The sequence below is a fragment of the Fringilla coelebs genome (assembly GCF_963513975.1).
Source record: "Fringilla coelebs genome assembly, chromosome: 16".
NCBI lineage: Eukaryota > Metazoa > Chordata > Aves > Passeriformes > Fringillidae > Fringilla > Fringilla coelebs.
In genome coordinates, this window is record NC_140042.1 from 7,502,192 (window position 1) to 7,526,695 (window position 24,504).

General features: G+C 41.9%; 1 protein-coding gene across 1 annotated transcript; it reads left to right on the top strand.

Moving 5' to 3' along the window:
• Nucleotides 1-58: 58 nt before the first annotated feature.
• PDILT (protein disulfide isomerase like, testis expressed) lies at nucleotides 59-23,497 on the top strand (the record flags this gene model as incomplete). The annotated part of the gene is made up of 11 exons (XM_084216278.1): nucleotides 59-257; nucleotides 8,089-8,295; nucleotides 11,187-11,320; nucleotides 13,043-13,180; nucleotides 13,762-13,872; nucleotides 14,837-14,962; nucleotides 15,910-16,107; nucleotides 17,348-17,468; nucleotides 18,833-19,014; nucleotides 21,686-21,775; nucleotides 23,429-23,497. 11 exons carry the CDS (start codon nucleotides 59-61, stop codon nucleotides 23,495-23,497), a joined length of 1,575 nt encoding a protein of 524 aa, XP_084072404.1.
• Nucleotides 23,498-24,504: the final 1,007 nt, after the last annotated feature.

Below are 24,504 nucleotides of genomic sequence, written 5' to 3' on the forward strand. Positions count from 1 at the left end.
ACTGCTTAATGCTCCTTTGCTTCTTTCTTTCTCAGTATCTGGATAAAGGGAGGACAAGATGAAGACACATCCATTTTCCCTTCTTCTATTGTTGCTTCTCACAGGCTTCCTGGCAGCACACAGCATCAGCCCAAACGAAGCAAAGCTAAAGAAAACCAAGCTCCCCAAAATAAAGAAGGAGAACCACGTCCTCTTGCTGAAAAAGAGCAACTTTGACAGAGCATTGAAGGAAACCAAATACCTCCTGGTGAAGTTCTGTGAGTATCAATTTCCCCTTGTCTTACTCTGCAGAGAATGACTGATGTTGGGGCTTGTTTTACCATTGCTTTGTCCCCTAGTAGTCCTTGTTTGTTTTGGTTTCCTCTGTGTATCTATTTCTGATCATAACTACAGTAATTTATTCTTTTTTGGGGTGGTCAAATACCAGTCTGCTACATAAGACAGTGCTGAGTTGGCATTCTTTGCTTCCACTGCCTAATTTTGCAAGTGCGTGTTTCACAGCAGTGATGGGTAAAACATATTAAAAAAAAAACCCCAACCAAACAAAAGTTAATCAGAGAGTGCTTTTCTCCCTCTTGCATTTTCATCAGCACTTTGTGTGAGACTTTTTTGATAGCATCTCTCTTCTGTGAGCATTTGGGCTCCAGGGATTGTCTTTTTACAATATTTTGCTGTCTGTAGTTACATGATCTTGTTCTTTTCCCCTGAAAGGAGCGCTTGATTAGGTAGAGGCAGGTTTGTGGTCCTCCTTTTAGGTTCATGTTCATTGCTCCTGGGGGACAAAACTGGTTGGGTTTTTGAATAACTAACCTTGTTATAAGGTCTGGCCATCAAGTACATCACAAAGGCAAAAGCCAAGAGGCAAATCCTTGTGATGTTCCCCATCTAAAAGTTCAGATGCTGCATAATTTCCCATGCCCCAAACAGGGATCTGCACTGGCCAGCAGCTTGCTGCTAGCAGAAACCCTTTGATCAGCATAAGGCAGCAAAATCTTTATTTCTGTTGCTTGGGCTTGACCTTGTTCTGTTGAGCCAAACTCCCTGGGCTCAGTGCACACATCCCTTAACCTTAAATTACACAAACATTTGCAAACCAGACCCCCTTTGGCAGTAGGTGCCAGACACAGGCACAAGCTGAACCCATAGACTGTTCCATATTTGGAAGGAATGTTCAAAATTAAGGCAATATCCTAATTTTGCAGAAATGCATCTCATTTGGTCCTTTGCATCACTACCAAATGTGAATTTTACTGCTGATACATAATTATAATAAAATATAGTTATAATAAAATAATTCAGATATAATATAATATAATATAATATAATATAATATAATATAATATAATATAATATAATATAATATAATATAATATAATATAATATAATATAATAATACCATGTTATATAGAAGAAAATATTTAATTTTAATACGAATATATAATATTATATACAGTATAATAGTATAGCAATAAACAATAAAACTGATCATAACATAAATAAAGACTATAATGAAGACAATAAAGATAATAATAATAGTGATGTAGTGTGGGTCAGCTTGAAAGGAAAACACTTGTATTTTCAACAACAAAATCTAAAATACACTAACAGACTCAGGAAACTAAAAATATGTTTGGATCATGCCAAACATTTCATTAATCCTTAAGCAATGTTAGAAAACTTCAAGGGTTTCTAATCTTTCAGAATAATCACATTAGAAAATTATTTAAAACCTAGTGTTTTAAATTTTTAGATACTTTTGAAAGTGTTGAAATTTAGGAAGATTTTGTTTACTAATTGTGGAAGATTTAAAGCCATTTGCCAAATTCAGTCTGCAGTTGTGTACTGTTTTATTTCTCTGAAGACGCATAATTTTGGTGAAAAAATAACTTGCCCAAAAAACCCTTAGTCATTCTGTATTCCCACCTTTGTAAGAGCTGTTTGACAGCACAGGATCTAAGTGACCAGGTCAGAGGAGAGTTTGTAAACAAACTTTCTTAGTACTGGCAGAGATTGTCAAAGGGAGATATTGCAACACACTTCAGGATTGCAACCAAGTATGAGTGGAAAACAGACATGAAAAAATTCAGAAAGGGACAGGAGAAGGAGGAAGAACTGCTCAGATTAACCCAGGGACTTGGGCACTCCAAGGATGTGGGGGGTCTAAACCAGGCTTCCTTCTTCAGAGCATTCTTGGACCTCTCTGATCTCCCACCAGCCTCACACCTGGCTTCTCCAGAAGGAAGGACAAACAGACTCTTCCCTTCCCCACCACATCTTCCAAAACTCAGAGATGAAGCTCTGCTCCCCAAACACACCTCGCTGCAGTGATCCTCATCACTCTCTGAAAGAATGATGGAATCACTCCCAGGAGGGATGAGCTCCACAGCACTGATCCCTTATCCTGGAAATCACTGGCCTCAACCTCTGTAGCTCCCTTTGGAGACATGCCACTGAACAGCCTCTGGGGCAGTGACAAACTATCCTGCAGTGAGGCACTGTCCTGGGCTGTAGGAAACCTGACTCCACAATGTGAATGAGCTGATTCCTTTACTGTAATAGCTTCATTGCCACAGCACAGGGAGACTAAAGATGGGACCTGCACAGAAAAGCCATAAACCCATATCTTTTATATTCTGCTTCTATCTAAATAAACAACTTCTGTCAGCAAGGAACTATTAAAGGAAGTTAGGTAATGTGAGAGAAAACAATATTGCCCAGATCACCCAGGAAATCTGTGAGGCTGCCAGGAATTAACTTCAGAAATCCAGAATGAATGCAAGAGACCTGAGATCTTTTTCTTCCTGACTCATTAGAGATCACAGAGACAGAGAGTGGGAAGGAATCCCAGGCTCCCCAGAAGATGGGTGCTGTAGCAACACCAGAAAAGTCTGAGCTACAGACTTTCAATCAAGACTGTGCCTTAGATCACCCATCAGTTATAAGAAAACCTTTCCCTGTTGCATAATGTTATTTACTTACCAGTCCCACGGGATTTGTCAGGCGAGGTCAGCCTGGATGTTTTCTACCCAGTGACGCCCAAGCCTTTTTAATACCTGTCAGTTCCACCCTGACAGTGTCCCAGGTCTGCCTTCCTTCAGGAAGGGTTACTATAAATACAGGCTGACTTTCAGCCAGGCAGTGTACAGACAGATCCCTCTGGAGCTGGGCAAAGTTTACAGGGCAAGTGCTGAGTGTGAAAACAAAGCTTTGACCCAGAAAGCCAGAGCTCTTCCTCGCTCATCCCAGCTGTTCTGTGCAGCAAGACATGTCTGAAAAGCATGCCAGCATCAGACATGTCTGAAAAGCATGCCAGCATCAGACATGTCTGAAAGCCATGCAAGCATCAGACATGTCTGAAAGCCATGCCAGCATCAGACATGTCTGAAAGCCATGCCAGCATCAGACATGTCTGAAAGCCATGCAAGCATCAGACATGTCTGAAAGCCATGCCAGCATCAGACATGTCTGAAAGCCATGCAAGCATCAGACATGTCTGAAAGCCATGCAAGCATCGCCCAGCAGTGTGTGAGTCCTGCCCATCTCAGCACTCAATTGAAAGTGCTCTGCTGCTGCAGGCAGTGGCATCTCCCAATCCACACCAAACTGATCTGAATTCCACACAAATGCTTCTGAGCACAGGGAATTCAGAGCACTTGTCACCAGCAGAAGGTAGACCTCAGATCAGTGCTGCCTGCACGGGAGAGTTTCAGTGTTTACACTATTCACTGCCTGAATAGAAGTCCCTCTGTTGACTTTCACTGCAGAGAAAAGCAAATAAGCACCATAAAAAGTCTCAATCACTCTAACAAACATGCCTATCACAGAGAGAATAAAGTTTGTACACTACTAAAAGCACAGCCTTCAGAGAACATGCTAACACAGTTTCCTCCAGCTTATCAGAAGAATTCATGGAAAGACACAGACCGCAGTGAATGCTTGATTTCACAGGCTTCTGAGAATGCCTGCTGCTGTTCTTTCCAGTGAAAAGTTTTCAGTTCCTAGACAAACATGGAGATAACCTAAAGACAATCACACAAGTGGTGCAGACATTGTGCTGCTGCTTTGTGTGCCAAGCACGCTTTCACTTATGAGAAGGTGATGTTTACCTTTTCTAGCAGAACATTTGTACATCCAGTGAAGCACTGGGTCAGCCTCAGTATTCCTGCTACCTGTGACTGAGATAATGACATTTAATAGGCAAGATGAGGGTTACTCTTGAAGACAAACATCTCCTTTTTAAGGCACAAAAGCTGAAGGTGATGTTATTAAGAAGAAATTGCAGTTACCTGCCGCAGAATTACTTTCTAGCATGGGTCCCTCTTGAATGCTTACAATAATCCAAACTTAAAATATGCCCTGATGTTTACATAGAAGGAAATCTCAAATGAACTGCAAACCTCAGTTAAGGAGTAGAGAGGTCAGCACAGGAGGTTGTGGCTGTATCTCACTCTAGAAGAGAAGGGGAGAATTCAAGGTCACACAAGAAAGCTTGCAGCTGCAGCAAGATTAACATCCTTCTACTCTGATATGTTAAATGTGGATCTATCCTTCATCTCAAGACTCTTCTACAGAGAAATTTATAAATCTGTAGTGCAACTGTAAAAGCAGCCTGCACAGATGAGAAATGGGACTGCTGAAATGGTTTTGTGACCATGTCAGAAAATAACGGCCAGGAAATCAGTATCTGCCAGGACAACAGGCACATTCACAATGACTGCTGCAATCCCTAAACCACCAGCTCAGACAGAATAATGAGATTGGAGGACACCAGCAATTAGAAAGGAAAATTAACTCATTGTGCTTCTATGTACAACCACTTCAAGAATTCTTTAGGGTCATTAAACACATTCATGTGTCAGCAAAAGATTTATCTGTCCACATTTCAATGTATTTTAGCTCAGCAAACTGCACCATGAAAAAGAAGTAGCAGCTTACTCAGGTTGTTGATGTACTGAAGAGGAAAGAGTCAAAATACAGGATTTCTAGTTCTCTTCCCACTTTTAATTTTCAAACCCTTACTATATGCTTGCTTTTATTTACAAAACTACCGATAGGGAAACATTCTCCCATGTTAATATGATGCTCTGTTGAGCTGACAGCCTTTGAAGGGCCTCTTGCTTCTGGCAGCTGTGGCACAGCACCCTGGTTTACACAGGTGTCCTGCCACCCACACTGCCTTCCTGGTGACCTTGTCACAACTCTGCTGCCTCTTCTCCATGTCTGCTTTGTTCCCTGCTGATGCTCCTCGAGTTTGGAGCCTGTGATGCCACATTAGCCCCAGCAGCTGCTTCCTCATCCCACGGCCTGAAGTGATCGGTGTCAATAAAAATCTAAACCAGAGGAAGCCAAACAAAACTCAAGAAAAGGCTCCAAATAAAAGGAGTGATGATTTCCTGCCACACTCAAACGACTTGAAAGATAAAGCACCTGGGAGGCAAACAGAGAATGAGTGGAATGAAAAGGAATTGATGGAGAGCTGAAGAGGAGTCTAATCACTCAGGAAAGCAGGGGAAAGGTGCATGATGGATGTTTCCACAGGATTTCTGGGTAGCCAAGGAAACAGTTTTTATCTGTCTGTTCACTCACTGAACTTGTGTCTCACAGTTAGCAGGTTGATGGTGCTTAGAGTCCTCCTGTCTCTGACTGCAGGAGGCATGCACTTCTCCCAGCTGCAGCAGAGCTGCTAACTCTAGCAACTCTCATTGTCTAGCATGCTGCTTACATTCCTAGTTAGATGCAACTCTGACTACTCAGGCCATTCAGTGATAAAAGATCATTCCTCAAATATCTGTTTGGAATGAAAATATTTCAGAGAAAAGTGGATCCTACACCCTCTTCCCCACAGACAATCTACCTAAATGTCTAAGCTTAATATTTCTTTTATGTTTGTGAAACTTCAGCTTCTGTTTCTGGAGTTCACCAACAGTTTCTTCTGCCCCTTCTTATTTCATTGTGCAAAAAGCCCTTCAGCTTCCACTTTCCCAGCTGTGGTAAAACAGCTGTGCAACCTCAGGTTATTAGGAAAAAAAATCCTTGTACTAAAATTGCCTCTGGTGTAAAACACTGACTTAGATGAAAGCTGCTGGATCCTGGTTTGCCATGGGGTTTGCTGCTCCAGCTCCACTCTGGCAGAGCCACACACCCTCCCTCTGGGAAAGCCCAGCATCTGTTCTGGGCTAGCCCTGCCACCTGCAGTCTCTGTGCACCAGCACTCTCAAACTGCACTGCAAGTACTCCCTGTCCTATTGAATAGCCCACCTTTGCAGCCACTTTCAGCAAAAATATTTCATAAAGGCTCAACACTCAGTGTCCCTAGAAGCAGCAGTGTTTTTATAGGGTAGGCATGCCATTTCTTACATTGACAGGTCAGAATTGCAGGGTTTCTGCTGTTCTCTCTAGAGCATATTGAGGTACAACTGGAGATACTTTCCCCCCTTTTTTTTTTGGTGCTAGGAGATAACAAATGACAATCCTGCTGAGGGAAAGGTTCACAAGACCATTTTTATCAATTGGAAATAGAAAATTACAGTTTGGGTAAAATTTCTTTGACAAATCATAATAAGCTTATTTGATGAAACACTAATTTTAGAGGCAATTGGAACACAACTTGGCTTTGGACTGTTGTCTTCAGGCTCATTTACTTTATTTAGAGAAACACCTTCTCTTCATCACATGGTATCTGAGTATCCCCTGAGCAGACTCTAAGTTTTGTTCTACTAACAGGAACCCTTTGGCATGTCAGCAGCTGGAGCAGCTCTTCCAGTGCAGGGGTTCTGTGAGCCTCTGCCAAGATGGGTCTGGATGGGACTGGATGTGGAAGGGCCTAGCACTATCACTTCAATATTTTGAGAAAATAGCATTATTTGATGCTAATCTTCACATTTGCTGCAACAGTAAGGTGGAAGAAAATGACTGATGGCTGGGATTCAGAGCAAGGATAATGATGAATAATGCAAGGAATGTAACTCAGTGCTGAGTTAGAATATGGACTTAAATTTCATGTATTAGAACTCTTACAGAAATGTCCATTTACCTTTTGGTTGTAACCACATCAGGCAATGTCTTCACAAGGTATGTTCTAGAGAAGTGCATCTGCTATTTTGTGAAAGAACAAAAGACAGTTGTTTGTTACATTTATGTTTGTGTGTGTGCTTGTACAGTTATATATCTGAACATGTGTATACACAAAAACACCCATATATACACAAAAGAACAAACACAATTTTATGAAACCAAATTTAACTGCATGTTCTTCATCTCTTCCTATTTGCAAAATATATTGGAGAAACAAAAAGATTTTATGTGCATAATCTAAAGAAAAAAAGTTTTGTTCTTTATAATAAAAGACATTTAACAAGACAGAGTATCTCAATTTCAATCAAAATTCAGGTTTTTCAACCCAAGTTGCAAAAATATAAAACTCCAGGCTTTTATCTCTGACTTGTCCTTGAATGCAGAGCAGTCTGTGTGCCTGGTTTCCTTCTCTTGTCCTTTTTTCACGTTAATATAACTTTACAGCTCCAGGGCCCAGCCTAGGATGGCCCCTCTCCTTCCACCAAAGACACAGCTGCCATTTCAGCTGGAGAAGGGCTGGCACACAGGACAGCATGAGGAATACATGTCCTTTCAAACATGTGTTTTTGAGAAATATTTTAAACACCACACTCTGCTCCTCTCTCTCCCTCCTCCATATCTCATCTGGTAAAGTCCTTTCTGCATTACAAAGGTTTGCCTCAGTGAAGTGCTGATCATAGAGTCCTAATGTGAGCAATATTTAACTCCATCCTTCACCTCTCTTAAACTCATATCCAGCATAGTCAGTCAAATTACTTTTTTATTGCTCCACATATTTTCCCAACAGAAGAATATTGAAATGTTGCTGGTTGTTCATGGTGATTGGTTCAAGGACATTTGGAGTGGTGAAAAAGCAGCATCAATGTAAAGAAGTAAATATAATCCCTCATTTACTTCTGAGTCATAGAAGACCTTATTCAAACCCTCCAGCTACCACTTGACACAACAACCTCCACTAGAAAGCTTCACACTGTGGCTTATGTAACCCATTTGCTTTTGATTGGCCTTTTCCAGATGTTACTTTATCTCAGTCTTCTCAGAATTTATCTGAAGAATTTGCTGAGGCTGCACGACAGCTTAAAAAAGAAGCTCCAAGAATCCAGTTTGGCAAAATTGATGTGACACACCAACATGACTTGAGAAAAGAATTTAATATTCAAGCCTTTCCTACTGTGAAATTTTTTGTGAATGGCAGCAGGGAAGATCCCATAGACTGCAAAGGTAAACTGTCTCATGCACTGATAAGATAATGATATGTAATGACAGGATGTACCCATCTATTACCCTGCTGAGAAGAAAAATATAGATGCTCAGATAAAAAATACACAAGGTGGGAAGCTGGTTTTGCCAGTGGTGTTAAATATGCAATTGCCTCTGTACCAATACAGAAACTTGAATCTGAATTCATCTTCCAAGGGCACAGCTGAGTATTTTCTCTATATTAAGTTCACACGGTCAAATTAATTACTGGTGTTATTCCACCAAGTACAGAATTGCCCAAACAAGACAACTTACTCCCAATTATTACAATTAACCTGATTGAGTTATGCCAAACAAGAACTGGGTCCCCAAAGTGCTCCATTGCTCTTCTGGTCCACTGCAATTCCCATGGGCAGTGTGGCTACAGAGACAGGCTGGAGCAACTCTACATCTCACAAAGAACTGGGAATTCACAGGGTCCTTAACGTACAGGTCCACTTCCCAAGCTAAGGAAAATAATTTTGCCATTTAGCCATCAGAGGGAGCTCAAATGTGGCTTAGAATAAAACATGGAATAATTTGAAGTGTTTTACAGAAAGCTATTAAGCAAAGGCAACCACAGACTTGAGCAATCCCAGAAATCCAGGTCTTATTAAACATTTTTGTTCACTTCCAGTACATACAAGAAAGGTTATGTTTTTCATAAAATGATGAACTTTTACAGAGCTGATAAAAATTACTTGACTTGGCCAAGCACCTGTCGGTGTACTCTGAGCACATACAGGTGAGTCACAAGTTTAACACAACAAACAAAAAAAGGAACTCAAAGTTTGCCTCCTGAACTTGTACACAACCTAGTGCTAAGATATCTTTAACTGCTGAGCCCCCAGTGGCTCCTGCTGAAACCTGATCTCCGGTATTTTTAGCAACTTGCCCCTCCTTGCTATTGAATTTCTCACCGAGTTCCCAGCGCCCAGACTTGTGCAAACAGCAGCCTCTGCACAAATGCCACCCAAAGCGTGATGTGCCATGCTGAACTTCTATTAGAGGTGCTGATGCCTGAAAGCAAAAGCCCCCACCTTCAGCCTCTGATTAAATCTACAGCATTGACAAGAAAACCTCTCTTAAACTGGTAAACTTGACAGATTTTCTGGTGTGAAACAGTGAGTGCAGAGTAACAACACACACACAGTTGCCCTGCAGCACAGAGCTGCTATTTCAGGCACACTTTCTAGCAAGATGCAAGAATTAGGAAACTGGCTGCTGCTCTGTGCTTTTTACAAGGCAGACAGCACCAACCCATGTACCACCACCAATGGCTTAAATTTACATTTTGTTCACTGGTCAGTGCTTATGTGCAACACTGAGTAAAACCTCAAGTACCATGTTTGGCTTTTCAGCCACTGAGCAATTGGAAATGTGCACTGGCCACCCAGTGACTTCTCATACAGGACTTGGTGCATGCTTCATAGCACAAAGAAACCTGCAGACCTTGCTTAAATCAATAAATTAATTAAACTTTCTATGGAAGATGAAATTTTTGAATGGTGTCCCTGGCAATGGACATAACATAAAAGCCTAATTCTAGACTTTGTGAAATCTTCAGTTACGACTGCAAGGTCAGAATTTGGCCAGTACAGAGGCTGATCAAAGAAACTCAATAGAAAGATTAACCACACAGAAAATATGCTTAGGGGCTAGAGCACTGACATAAGTGACAAGACCTCAATTCTGCCTTTAGACAGCAGAAGTCAAGCACTTTGTGGCCACTAGATACTGCTCTGCCCTTTGTTCTGCAGCCTGTACACTCCAGAGCAGATGACTGCCTGCTTCACTTAAAAAAAGGAAAGTATTTTAAACTACATGCAGTGCTGTCTGCTGCAAAACTGTGACAGTAAAACAGTCTGACTCAATTTTGATCTTGTCAGACTGCTAAAATGCACAGTACCAGACCTGCATCTCTGATAATCCACTTGTACCATACATCTTGACTCTAACACTTGAATTTTTCTTTTCAATGCATGATTTTAATTAACCCTTACTCTGGTCCAACAAGCCTGTCTGTCATACAGAGATGAAAGGGCTAAGATTTTAATGGCCTGAGCCTCAGTTTGTTGCCTCAAATTCCTCTGAAAACATGACAATTAAAAAATGTAATTTTTAAAGAGACTCAATTCTCTAAAACTTTTGAAGGCTTAGGACAATTTACCAAATAAACAGACTGACTATAATCTCAGTAAAAGTAGCAGTAGTAATTTGGAAGCCAAAAGATGGAACAATCCAGAACTAAATGACAACTTTGACACTTCAGCTTTGTTTCTTATGTCTAAACTGAAGTGATGCTATGGCCCCACAGAGGAATTTTAACACGTCTCTGTGCCTATCAGCTCCCTCCTGCAGCATCAAAGGAACAATTTTGGCACCTAATGTAATTGAACAAACAGTTCAATAAAATCTGCAATTGGTTTGAAGTCATTCTGGATTAAACCTTAGGTCGATAGCACTTTATAGCTCACTGTGATTTTGGGACACATGAAATCTTGCAGGACAGGTTTCCTACCTGTCTGAATTTCCTCAGCTGGTTTCCTACCTGTCTGAATTTCCTCATCTTTGTTCTCCATGTGTGATTAATCATTTAACTGGACATAAAACCATTTGCAGAGGTCTCAGAATTAGCTGTGCTGATCCACTGCTGGTCTTCTAGAGCCACAATAGTTTAAATGGTGACTGGAACCTGAGGTTGAACTTGGATTCCTCAAGCCCCCTCTCATTCAGCTTGGACCTCAGTCCTAAGGAGCCCAAGTCCATTTGTATTCAGCATCCCTCTGCACCTCCACTGCCTCTGTCCTGATTGCACAGAAATCTCTGCCATTCATTTTGATTTTCATTTTAACTCTCTTTTCCTTCCACAGGAGTCAGAAAAGCCTCAGCCTTCATTACATGGGTAAAAAGAAGAACAGGACCCAGCACTGTTTTAATCAACTCTACTGATCAGGCTAAAGCCATCATAAAAGCTGGTGACTTAGCAGTGATTGGCTTCTTTAGGGTAATTATCTGGAACACTCAAAAGGCTGGTTCTGTTCCAGCTTTGGGGTATACTGCTTGCTATCACCACCAGAGCCCACACATCCAAAAGACCAAGAACTCACCAGAAAAATGCAGACCCTCAGTTTTCTTCACGTTTGAAAAATAAAATTTAACAGTCTCTATCTATTTTTTCACACTTTTAGACAAGAAGAGGCAGAAATAAGGAAATCTTACAGCGCAGCACATTTCCTTAACCAGTACCTGAGCACAGAGCCCCTGAGATCTGCTCCTGAGAGCAGGGTGCTCCAGCAGTGTCTGCACAGCTCTGGCTGGTCTCAGCAGTGTTTCCTGCATCCTCACAGAAAGGCCTTCTGCCAAACTCTCCCAAACTTTCCTGATGTGAAGAAGGCCAAATCTGCATGGATGGGAAGTAATAAAATATTACCACTGTATGTGACCCAGCACATGTAGTCCTCTCTCAAGCAAATTCTACCAGTTTCCAGAGCAGAGTAAGGTTCTTAGGATTTGGGCTGAGTGCTGGTGATCAGCACTCAATAGAACTGCTGTCAGAGTGAGCAAAATAGGAGCAGCTTTTTCCTGCTTTTTCAATGTGTCCTTGGGATCTTTAATATCTGGAAATTCAATCAAGGATTTTCTCTAACTAAAGAGACTTTTGTTCTGATATCTCTCTGCCCAGTTAAAAGCACAATGTCTGGACTCATACCTGAACTGATAAAATCCCAAATGTGCTGGCTACAGCAGATAGTCCAAGTTCTGTGGATATGGAAAACAGGATTCATTACCAAAATGCCCCATAGTAACAAAGCTGGTGAGCACAAAGAACATAACAGGACAAACTGTGAAAGTGCTCAGTGCCCAGAATTTTGCTTTGCAGCAATCTGCTTGCAGCCCTTTAGGAAGGAAGGCAGTTTTCCAGTGCTGGGGGAAATGGAGAAGCTCTTTCTGTCACAGTGATGCCAGAGAGTTCCCTGAGCCACACTGATAGCAGATATTGCCTGCAGATGTGTTTGACTGGACACTGGTTTAGCTCAGGGCTGAAATGACAGCAGATGAGCATGAGCTAGGGCATGTCAGAAATTTAATGGGTAAAAGCCAACAAAACAGTGTCCAAGCAAATCAGGAGCTGTATTTGGGCTTCTATTACTCACAGATTGCTCACAAATATGAGTGCCAGGATGTGTTGGAAGGTCTCAGCATATAAATTACTATTCATCTAGCATGAAATAATTGTCTGATTAAATCAAATCTGGAAGTGCTGTTGCCTTTCATCCTGCTTATTTACAATTAGTTTGAGGGTGGACAGCACAGTGACTATTTGACAGATGCAGCAGTCAAGGTCCCTGCCTTGAAGAGCACTCAGTCAAAAGCCCCAGATGTGCCAGTCAGCTCCTCTTGTGGCCAGGGAGCCCTCCTGTCATCCCTCACCTCCTGCCAGCTGGGCACCATCCCTCCTTTGCCAGGGGAGGGCAGGGAGGATGAGATCAGTGCAGGGAGGACAGAGGGGACCCCACAGCATCCCTGCTGACCCAGGCCAGCCAGCACGAGCTGTGTCAGCACTCCTAGGATCCCCCCTTAGAGGTAATCCTGCAAAGCATTATCCACTTTACAATTACACCTGGCTCTTTACTTCACAAGATTTCAGGGGCCTGCTTCACCTGGAGCTCTAATTCCTACACATCCTGTAGGGCAAAGTCTTGATAAATACTCTTTCTGGGACTAGGAACTTCACAATGACAGCATGGAAGTTTTCTGTGAGGCAGCCAGAGATGTGCCAGAGATGCCTTTTGGGATGACAGCCAGGGAGGATGTCTGTGCTACCTACGGTGTCCAAAGGAACTCTCTCGTTGTGTTTAAGGAGGTAGGAGTACAAAAGTCTAGCAGGTAAGGTGTGGTGACAGCTGTGGGCTCTGGAAAGGCAGTTTGGGAATTTTTCAGGTCATATATAAATTTTATGCTTAAGGATCTGGATATAAAAGCTTTACTTTCCAATCTGCATTCTAATCAACATTTGCTGCCAAAGTTCAGTGAGATTTGCAGACATTCACCTCTTTTCTTGTGTGTTGCTTTTACCAGGAAATTTCTTCCAGTCCATGACAGAAGAAGTGGCCAACAACAAAACCAAAACTGCAGAGAGTAGCAGCAATATTTAGACTGGGAAGTTGTCATACCAATGATTTCCTGAGCAAGCATATCTCACAGATAGTGTGTAGAGATGTAGGAAAGATCTTTCAGTATGTCAACATTACTGAACAAATTAAAACTGTCAGCTGTACCTTGAATTTTAGCTGTAATCTTGTTCTGCAATCTAGCTGTGACATTCATTTTACAAGCTATGGAATTTCAGTTGCTGAGGATCATAAAACTCTCACTTTTAAAGCCTGTCATTTTGTTCCTATAGTTGATAAGGCCACCAACCTCACAAATTCACTATTTGTCCAGGGAAAACCTGTGCATACTGAAGTGCTTGAAGATGGTAGACAGAGCAAACTGGACCTGGTGAGGCTAATCAAAACCTTTACCTTGGATTTGGTCACTGAGTATAACATTGAGGTATGTGCATTTCACTGTGTTAGCAAAAAGGACGGGAGAAAGACAGAAATCCACGCAGAAAGAGACCTAGGGAGCTACTCTGCACCTTAGGGAGTGAAAATTGGCTTTGCTTGTTGGACAAGGCCACTCTTAAACACATCTAGAAATGCCAGCAGAACACAGCTCTTGGTCTAACCCAAGCAAATGGTGCTTCCCTCTGGCAGGATGATGTTTCCCAGATGTGCTGGAAGGTCATGATGAGGAGTGGCTGGTGGAGCAGTGAGATCTGAGCAGGCAAACTCCTCTCTCCTGTGGAGCCAGCAACAGGGCTTAGGCTGCTTCTGCAGCAGCTAAGTGGGGTGGGAGGTGGGAAGGTCAGTCCCTAATCCTGGCTCCAAACATTCCACCCCAAGGCGGCCACAGGGCCAAGGCAAGAAGGAAAGAAACCAGCAGTCATTGTTGCTAGTGCAGGTAGGGATGGAAGGACATGGGAATCCCTGCTTGCCTGGGGGACACCCCATTGGGTGGCACAAGAGGAAAGGCAGTCCTGTGCAGGGAGGGAGATACAAGCTGCTGATGCCACTAGCAGGGAAGGAAGTGCCCAGCCAGGTCTTGCCCCCACAGCTGCTGCAGCTGGGCCTCCCTGGGTAACACCATCTGTTACTTTCAGCATTCATTCTTCTGTGTGTTCTATACAGGAGGTCAGACTCCTGTATAAAACACACAGATCACAGTCCCTTCAGACTGTAAAAATCTATGAATAACTATGAAAAAAAAAAAACCAACCCAGCAGCTGCTGATTCTTCTTACTTTATCTGCTTTAAAACAATGAAACAAAATCCAATGGTTATGGAAATGACTGGGAACTGAGTCTTAAAAAATAAAATTTGCAATAGCAGAGCCTAGGGATACTGATATGCTGAGCCTCTGATTCACTGTTCTGCCTACAAAGAGTGGAGCAGATGTTGAGTCTTTTGTTTCCCAGACATCTGTGAAGATTTTTGATGTCCCTGTTGAAAATCACATCCTGCTGTTCACTCCAATGAACTCGGAGACATTCAGTGAGATTTACGAAAACTACCAGTCTGCTGCTGCAGAATTCAGAGGAAAGGTTTGTGACTCTGAATCCAGATTTGCAAATAGGAATGCCAAAAGATCAGTGGAAAACCACTCACCAATATTACTCGTAAAACGGCACTGCTGACAGTCCATCTTCTAACTCTACCAAACCATTTAAAAACAATTTCAGTAACAATTATCTGAATTTGTTAAGGACAAGCTGCAAGGCAAACTTTACTTGTCAGTGATTTTTTACAACACAAAGACCACAAAGAGGAGCAGTTATTCCAGCTGCTCTAAATTTAACTTGTTTCATATTTTACAAATATAATTTTCTGGGAGCAACTTCCAACCAAAGGTAGTTTTAGCAAATTTCTGGCTCTACCAGCAAATATCATGAGGATCTCAGAATATTGCCTGAAGAAAAGGCTGGAGCTACAAAACCTGTAGAATATTGCAAGGTATGTGCATGGCCTTGCCTGCAGCCAGGAGTTTGCACATATAGAAACAGTTATAGGCAGTATACACAATACAAAAGTATTTTGGTTTTCCATGGTGCTACTCCTGCTCCAGGTACAGGAGACACTGAAGAATAGTAAGTCATCTTGTAGTAAAATATCACATATTGGTAAATCCATATGGATTACAGGTGTTTCAGCTCTTCTGTCCTGTTAAGATTTATGAAGAGGAGTAATAAGCATTTTGGGAGGTCATTTGGAAGTGTTACTGAAAGCTGTGATAGCAAACCACTGCAAAGGGACAGAGGGATAAGCTTCAGTACTTTTGGCTGTTTTAGCATTTGTTATTAACTGGGATCAAGGCATAATAAAGTCCACAGACTTCTGGGTTTTGGTCTGAGACCAAAAATGATTCTGCAGAGTTCCTTGAATTTAAGGTTAGATCCTACCCCACTGCCCAGCTCCACAGTCCATGTCTCCAAAATGGCTAAACCAAAGCTGGAAGGCCCAACCAGAAGCATGATTCTCTCTTTATCCCCAGATGCTGTTTGTTTTGGTGGACACTGATGAAGCAAGGAATGGACGGATTTTTGAGTATTTTCGCATCAGGGACATTGATGTTCCTGCTGTGAGAATCCTCAATCTGAGCAGCGAGGCCAGGTACAAAATGCCTGCAGATGAGGTGACTGTGGAGAACCTGAAAGAATTCTGCCAGAGCTACCTAAATGGAAAAGCAAAGGTATGTCCTTTACTAAGGAAAAGCTCTCTGCTACACCAGCTAAAACATATCAGCTTGGCAGAGCACCCCCTTTTTGAACTAGAACAGTGTGCTGTGGTTTATTAATCTACTGTCACCCCAATTCATTCATCTACCATCTACAGCTGTTGACAGAGCATTCCTCTCTATTTAACAACTGAGGGGGACTACAGTCTTCCAGTGTAAATCCTGGATTGATCATTTATGCCCAATATTTTAACTGATGGCAGCTGTTTTATTTTAGTGGTTTAAAAACTCCCTATGCCTCTATCTTACCAATACTATAATGGAGATATTTCCTTTCTTTCACAGGGGAGAGATGCAAACAATCATTGCAACAGATTTTAAGGTTACAGGAAAATCCAGTAAATTGAAAAGTGACAGTTGCAGAGGGGATTAACATTTGGTATTTGCTTAAAGCAAGTTTAGCAAAGTGAATTTTCCCAGGGGGATCGTTCCCAATGGTAAATACAGCATTTGTTGCCATAATGAGGCATCATCACACTCATGTGAAAAATACATTAAAATGCTGTGCTTATTCAGTACTCCTCAGGGTGATTTACAGGGAAAAAAGGTAAAGCAGTGAGTCTGAGAGCAGGCAGGATTCAAAGGTAGATCCCGTATTTAGTGTTGGAAGGGAGCAGAAGGATGGAAGCAGAGGGGAGGTGGCCTCTTTCTCACCAAGATCTGCTTCCATGGGGCACATGTGCCTTTCTGTTACTGTGCTGTGGTGCTGAACAAGAGAAATTCCCAGCTCCTGCACTGTAAATTGTAGAAGTCATGTGGGGACCGTGACTGGTGGTGAAGGCAGAGATTTAAGCAGCAATGCACGCTTCTTGGCGTGTTTTACATCACTTTTGAAAGCCCACAACACATAAACTGTTCAGTCATCTAACTTCTGAACATTGGGCAACAGGAATTCAGGCAGAGGAATACAATTGGGTTCCAAAGAATCATTTTCAGACAGTCTGCTACAGAGTCTGTGTTCAAGAAAGGGACAAATAGTTCTGAGCACCAACTCCCCTGGGGTGTGAGATCCCAGCTCCTGCTCAAGGGAGAGAAGGTGAACCATGGCTGACCAGGATGTAATGATATAAAAGAGTTATCAGACAGTAACAGAGCACATTAGGTAATGTCCCATCAGACTCACATGAACTTGAGCTAGAGTACAGTTTCTCAATGTTCCCTACAATTTCACAGCAATGTTTCTTTTTCTGCTTAGCAACATCTCTCTAGTGAAGAAATTCCACCAGACTGGGACAAGATGCCTGTCAAAGTGCTTGTTGGGAAGAATTTCAACAGTATCATCTTCAATAAGACCATGACTGTATTTGTTATGTTTTGTAAGTGTTGTCATTGCATTCAGATTTTAAGTTGCTATAGCATGTTCAATTGGAAGGAAAAAATGAAAGCTCATGCTTGTATACCAAACTAATCTTTGCACTTTACAGAATCTGAGCTCAATGAATTTTTAGTGTTTCCAGAAAGAACTGAAGAAAAATTTGTGTCATATCTGTTGAAATGGTATCTTTGCTGACTTAGTGTTGCACTGAACAGCACTGGATCTCTTCAGAAAATATTGGTCAGGGCCAGATGAAATCTCTGTGTTGAAAGACACCAGGACACTGAGACATTGTGGTGCATGATGGAAATGTGTTGCCCAGCATGAGCCAGGCTGTCTTCCAAGGGCAGAGTTAAGTGAGATTGTCTGGTAATAATGCTCTAGGATTAAATCCCAGATAGGAATTGTGGTTTAGGAAATTGTTACTCTTTTTTTTCCTCCTCTGTCTGCAGTGGATGTGACTTCCTTACATGACTCTTTCCAGCAAGAAGCCTCTGCCCTGTCCTTGTAGCAGCCAGCAGGGATTAGTTTGTGCCTCAGTTACTTCAGTAAAGCAAACATACAGCATGAACAGCAGTATAGACAACTAGCTGTACTGCCCTGAATTCCAGAAATTCCTAAAGGTAGTGCATTCCTGCCGCCCTCCCTGCTGGCTGCAGCTGTGTCACTCACACAAGTAATTTTTACATTTCAGTATCATGAACAAACTGAATGAGCTAAGCAAGAATTGAACCAAATCCTCTGGAAATGAAAGGCAGGGAATGTACTGTATTCAGTCAAGTGCTCCTGAAATTTTAATTCTGTGTGAACCAAGTGTGAGCATTGTTCTCCTGACTGAGGGACTGCAACTGTGTTGTGAGCTTTTTAAAGGGACACTGGGCTCGCAGCAGTTTGCTTTTCTGCTGACCTGCATCAGTGCAGTGCTGAGTCAAAACAGCACCATGACTCAAACTCCTCTTTCTAGAGTCAACACAGCATAGCACAGTTTATTTATTAGTATAGCACAGTTAATTTTACTATGCAGGAAGTATTTTGTAGTTCTGACAAGTATTTTAACACAGGAATGATGCAAGACTTAACGTGGGTTGCGCTGGTTATCTGGCACACCCCTCCAGCAAAGCAGTCCAAGTTCTGTGTTTGTTACAGTCATAAGGGGCTGAAGAGAGCTAAAGCAGCACTGCTATCAGAAGTGTGGTTGTGAATGGCTAGTTATCACTACTTGGAAATGTGAAATTCATGAAGGGCAAATGGTTTCAAGCAGATATTTCCCACAAACCCTGTTCACCTGAAGGGCGAGATAGGTCCTGGTGATTGCACCACCACACGCACTTCTGCGGCCTTACAATTTTTTCCTTAAATTTACAGATGCCCCTTGGTCCCATGAGTGCAGAAAACTCCTGCCAATCTGGGATAAGCTGGGAGAGCAGTATGAAAGCCACAAAGACGTAATGATTGCAAAGATTGATGTCACAGCCAACGACATCCTGGCCGTGGGGCTGGACCGCTACCCGTTCTTCACGCTCTTCCCTGCCGGCTCTCACCAGCAGGTGAGAACCTCTGGGGGACACTGGGGAGGCTCAGCTGCACAGCAGGCAGGGGCTGTGCCTGCACAGGGGTCACAGGGAGAAAGGAGTCCTTCCACTAGGAGAGCTTTGGTCCTTTTCTGCTCAGCACTGGCTTCTGAGTAGGCAGTGCTGCCAAGAACTTGAATTAGAGGGGAAATGCTTCTATTATCTCATCCTATACATGGGGGGGGAAAGAAACCCTTCTATTGTCTCATCCTATACATGGGGAAACCCTTCTATTGTCTCATCCTATACATGGGGAAACCCTTCTATTGTCTCATCCTATACATGGTAGGGGGGAAGAAACCCTTCCATTGTCTCATCCTATACATGGGGAAACCCTTCTATTGTCTCATCTTATACATAAGGGAAACCCTTCTATTGTCTCATCCTATACATGGGGAAACCCTTCCATTGTCTCATCCTATACATGGGGAAACCCTTCTATTGTCTCATCCATTCATGGGGAAACCCTTCTATTGTCTCATCCTATACACAAGGGAAACCCTTCTATTGTCTCTTCCTACACATGAGGCAGTGGCAAGAGCTCAGGTATCATTTACACACTACAAGTCCTCAGGGCCCCACATCCTGCTGTTTAACCATCTCCAATCAGCCTGTTGGGTTCTAGCAACAGTCTCAGCTTGGAGTGAATGTACAGATACCTCCCAATGACTGCAGTGCCTTTTTATTTCAAACCATGACAAGAGAAGTTCTCTCACAGAACTACTTTATGCTAGTTGTTTCCCCAGCACCTATGATAAATGTCTCTAAAATGTTGGTACTGGTCTTGTTATTTTCCTCTACATTTTCACAAAACCCAAATCAAAATCTTTCTACCATACATTTAAGCCAGTAATTTTACTTCTTTCTGGTATCCCAGCTGGTAATAAATATTTGTTGTCAAGACCAATGATTTTTGCAATATGCTACCTAATCAATCAGCTGTGTTGCACAATAATTAGAAAATGCTGCTGAAATTGGAGGCAAAAAAATATTAAATAGCTATATTCTCCATCTATGTAGATTATCTAATTAAAAAGAAAATATCGCTGAACTAAAAAAAAAAAAAAAAGATATCGCTATAATTAAGGCATTACTAAGTTTTTCATTTTTCTTCTTAGCAGTAAATTTAAATTAAATTCTAAGACATTTACCCATGTCCTCATTTGATCTCTGAGAGATATTCCTCTCAGATGTGCATGCACAACTTCTGATGAATTGAACTGCAGTCCTGCACACTCACACAATATTTTAGTCTTCTAGCAGAAAAGCAGAAACCCTTTAAATGCTCAAAATAAATATAATTTTGCAAAAAAACTAAATGCACACACACAAAAAAGCCCCAAACCAGTAAAAACTCTCATTAACTATTAAGGGATTGTGCCATAATTTAAAATACTCTGGAATTAAAGGGTATTTGAAACCTCAAGTTCTTCCTTGTGCACCATGTCCTTGCACTACTTCCCTCAAATGCAGAGATTTTGTCTTGCACTGGACTAGCAGTGCAGGTTCCTGCAGGTGTCTGCTTCTATGGGTTAAGTGAGAAAAATGACTTTTACATACTCCTTTGCACAGATTACTGTAATGAAAAGTGTTGACACATATCCCCAGCAGCCACTGCAGGAATCAGCTGCTTCTCTGGCTTTACAGATCTTCTGGCTCTGGGAAACTCGTGTTCCAGCCATCACCAGAGTTGATAAAATCAAGACTCAGCTGAGAATGTTAATTGCCTCTGGAGAAATAAAATAATCTTTCTCGAGAAACTTAAACTTACAAACATAAAACCCATAAAAAAGTCGTTTCAAAGCTGCCACACTTTTAATTAAAATGGAATGGAAATACCAGACTTTTAGGATACAAAAAGTGTACCATTTTAGTGAACTCACCAGTCTGGAGGTGTTTTGGTTAACCCAGCTGACCATAGGCCTCCACTTATTTCTAAAACCACTCAGACACAGCAGACAATTCCCAGTGTCAAGTACATGAACTTCTACAACTTTTTTCTAAAAAACTTGTGCAAAACCCTTTTATATATCCAGGGAGCAAAGATTTTTTTGGGAGAAATCTTTAAAATACAATATGGTGCCTAGACTCACTCAGAAAAATTTAAAGCTCTAAACTGAAACGACTTCTTTCATTAAACTTCCTCAGAAGAAAATCCTCAGGAAATGCCCAATTTAAGGTGAAGTATAAGAAAATTAATGCCACTGCTCATCTTCATCCTCTTCTTTCAAGCTGTGCAACAGTGCATTTCAAAACTATTCCAGAATTTGAATTTCCATCAAAATCTTTGAACAGTTTTGAATAGCATGGCTGGACACTTAAAAGACTCTGCTCTTCAGAATATCTTGCCAATGTTTATTGTTAAGCACAAAAAACCCCACTGATGTCAGTAGCTGGCAGGATCCCAAACTAATACCATAAAATAATGGTTGTTTTTTATACAAATCCTTTTCTTCTAAGGAATAGACATCTATTTCTTCTTTACATTCAGTTTTCATAAAATGTTGGAACCTGCTGTGCCTCTGTCCTTGCTTTCTAAACAAAAGTCTAGAGTTTGGTCAGTCTAAAGAACCCAAATCCTCCACCCCATTTTGCCATTATTTCCAAAATTTTGTGTACAGTGTTACACACTTTAATTCTTTTTCAGGAAGTGGCCTATACTGGAGAATATACACTGGAGGCATTTTCTGAATTCTTAGAAGAACAAAGAAAGACAAAAGCAGAACCGGGAGAGAAGGTAGGCGTTTGATCCAGACCTGCTCTGCTGTGCGAGCCAGGCAGGTTCCCAGTTGTGGAGACATCCCTGAGCTGCTGTATTCCAGCCACTCCCCTGGGCCAGGGCTGGTCCTGAGCAGTTCAGAGCTGGCTCCATCCCCACAGCAGCTGCAGCCTGGCAGGCACACACCCACTGACATCCTTGTCCTTGTCACCCAGAGCCTCATCCCCCACTGCTGGCGTTATCCCTGGGTCACACACCGGCCCTGCAGCGAGCACTGGTGGCACCAAGGAGCCTGTCCCTGGCAGGGGTGCAGCAGCACTTGCTCACAATTTTAGCTGGGAAAAACAAAGTGTCAGAGTTAGAGCTGTTCAAATCTCCATTGCCCTCCTCATTCTGCTCCATTCAGGGCAGCTTCTCTTCCTGGTAAAACAAGGGCACAGCTGAGAGCACAGGGTGTCCCCTCTCTGAGCAGCCTGGTTGAGATTGTTGTCAGTTCCTCGACCCTTTCTTCTGCACTGTGAATCAGAGCAGAGGAGTGTTTGCTGTCCCACAGCTGCCTGTTATTTCATCACAGACACTTCACTGCATGGGGAGTGAGCAGTGTGGCTGAGCTCCACACAGAGAACCACAAGGAACAGAAAAAATCCTGGCATGTCAATCCAGACACTGCCCACCCAGTGTAAGAATCCTGGGCCCTTTCTGCCCTGGGTGAAGTGGGACCACAGGGTGGCAATTGTTATTAACACTCTTTTCAGCTGGAAGGAAAAGTGTCTGTGGGTGGAGAAACAGTTTTGAGTTTGCAGACATATTTCCACCAGAGTCTTTGATTTTCTCCTGCATTCAGTGCTTCAAAATGCAGTTACTGCTGGAGAGGGATGACTGAACCAGTACTGGGACACAGAAGGCTGCAGAGCAGGAGCAGACACCAGTCACTGCACAATTCTGCTTTCCAACACCCAAAGCCTACACCTGATGTCTGCCTTTTGTTCCTTAGTGCTGTGCTTCAAGCAGATCTTTTGAGTTCTACACAGTCTTTTACATGCAATATTTGAACTCTGTATATTCTGCTGTCTCTCCTTCATGCTTTATTTCACATAAGAGAGTAAGTAAAAAAGTCAGCTTAGAAAATACCACTCAAAACCATGCTCTGTGTAGCAAAAGGGATAAGTAATTGGTATTTTCTCATCTGTTCACTTTTTCCACCCTTACCTGACACCCACATTTTCCCAGAACATTGCAATATGAGACCATTTGCAGTGCTCAATAGGAATCCCCTCTTGAAGTAATTCCTCATCCTCACCTCAGGGCATTCACAAACACACAAACAAGAGAAATAGGGTAGTTTCTTTTGAGATTGCCAAAGAAAGACAGTCTTGTGCCCATCAGCACATGAATTCTAAATTCATATTAACTCTTCACACAAAGCTTCATCTAAGCTTTGCCATAAACCAGTGAAAAGGTTGGAAAACAAAGTGCAAGTGCATTTTAGCAACAGCTGTACTATTTCTGACCTCATTAACAAGTCCTCAAGTTCCTTGGTTGGAAAAGATGAAAATCTGCATTTCAACTAATCTTAAAATGTTTGGCTTTTTTTTTTTTTTTAAAGAATTATTAGAGTCTTTGTGAACATTTGTAATAAGCAATTTTCCTTTGCATTTCCTTTTTAAAAAGGATCCTTCAGGAGGAATCAAAGAGGATTTCAGCCAAAAGGAACCTGTAATAACAGAGAAAGAACTTTAATAGTACAGAGAAACAGAAACATTCTGAGGATTGTGGGGAATCCTTCCTGGAAGGAGCTCAGTGGAAGAGTGACTCATCTCAAGTGAACACAGAACTGAATAAAAAAATAAAAGTAAAGAATTGAGTATCCATGGCTTGTTATGTGTGACTTCTCTCCTGAATCCAATTTAACTCCTACTTTTACTGGGATCAGCTCTCAGGGGGTTCTTAAAATGCTGTCAGTTTTGCTTAAATGGTGGCTTCATTATTAATAAAACTACTCTTCTTTAGAAAGGTGTGTATGTCACGGCCAACAGACCAAGACATAAAACCACACTACCTGAACAAGTCTGCAGCAAGATTGCAACTGATTGCTCTCCAAAACAGCCCTCTTGTTTTCCAAGGAGATGAACTGCTCCCAAAAAGAAGGGTCTAACACTGAAAAAAGATGATCTTCAGCAGAAGTCATTGAAGCTAGGGGCTGAGCCCAAAGGGGCAGCAAGGAACAGTTCATGATTTTTTTATTATCAAGTGGTAAAAAATGCAGAAATAGAGATAAAATTTAATTCCAGTTAGAAAAATACCATGGCTAACACACAAAGTCACAAATATGACTCACATTCTAGTGATGTGAGGTCCCTTAAGCACATGTTAAAGAAGTGAGACAGGTGAAACTGCTGGACAATAGTAATTTCTTCCTGCAAGGACCAGATAAAGCAGAAATAATTCAGAAAATCTGAAACCTTTTCTTACACAATTAGGGAAGGAAGAACACTTATCAGAGTTTCATTTCAGAAGCAGGTGTTCAAAACCTCTGTTTGCAAATTGTTAATGCTAATAATCACTTTCTTATGTAAGGAGAGGAAAAATAGGGAAAACAGAAAAGGAAATAACACCCATTTGAATGGAAGAAGGCTCCATCAGTGCAGTGAAGGATGCAGCACTGAGAGGAAGCAGGGAGAGCTCCTAACCCTCACCTGTCACACCAGCCAACAACAGAGGGACAGTGTTAAAGTACTGGACCTCTT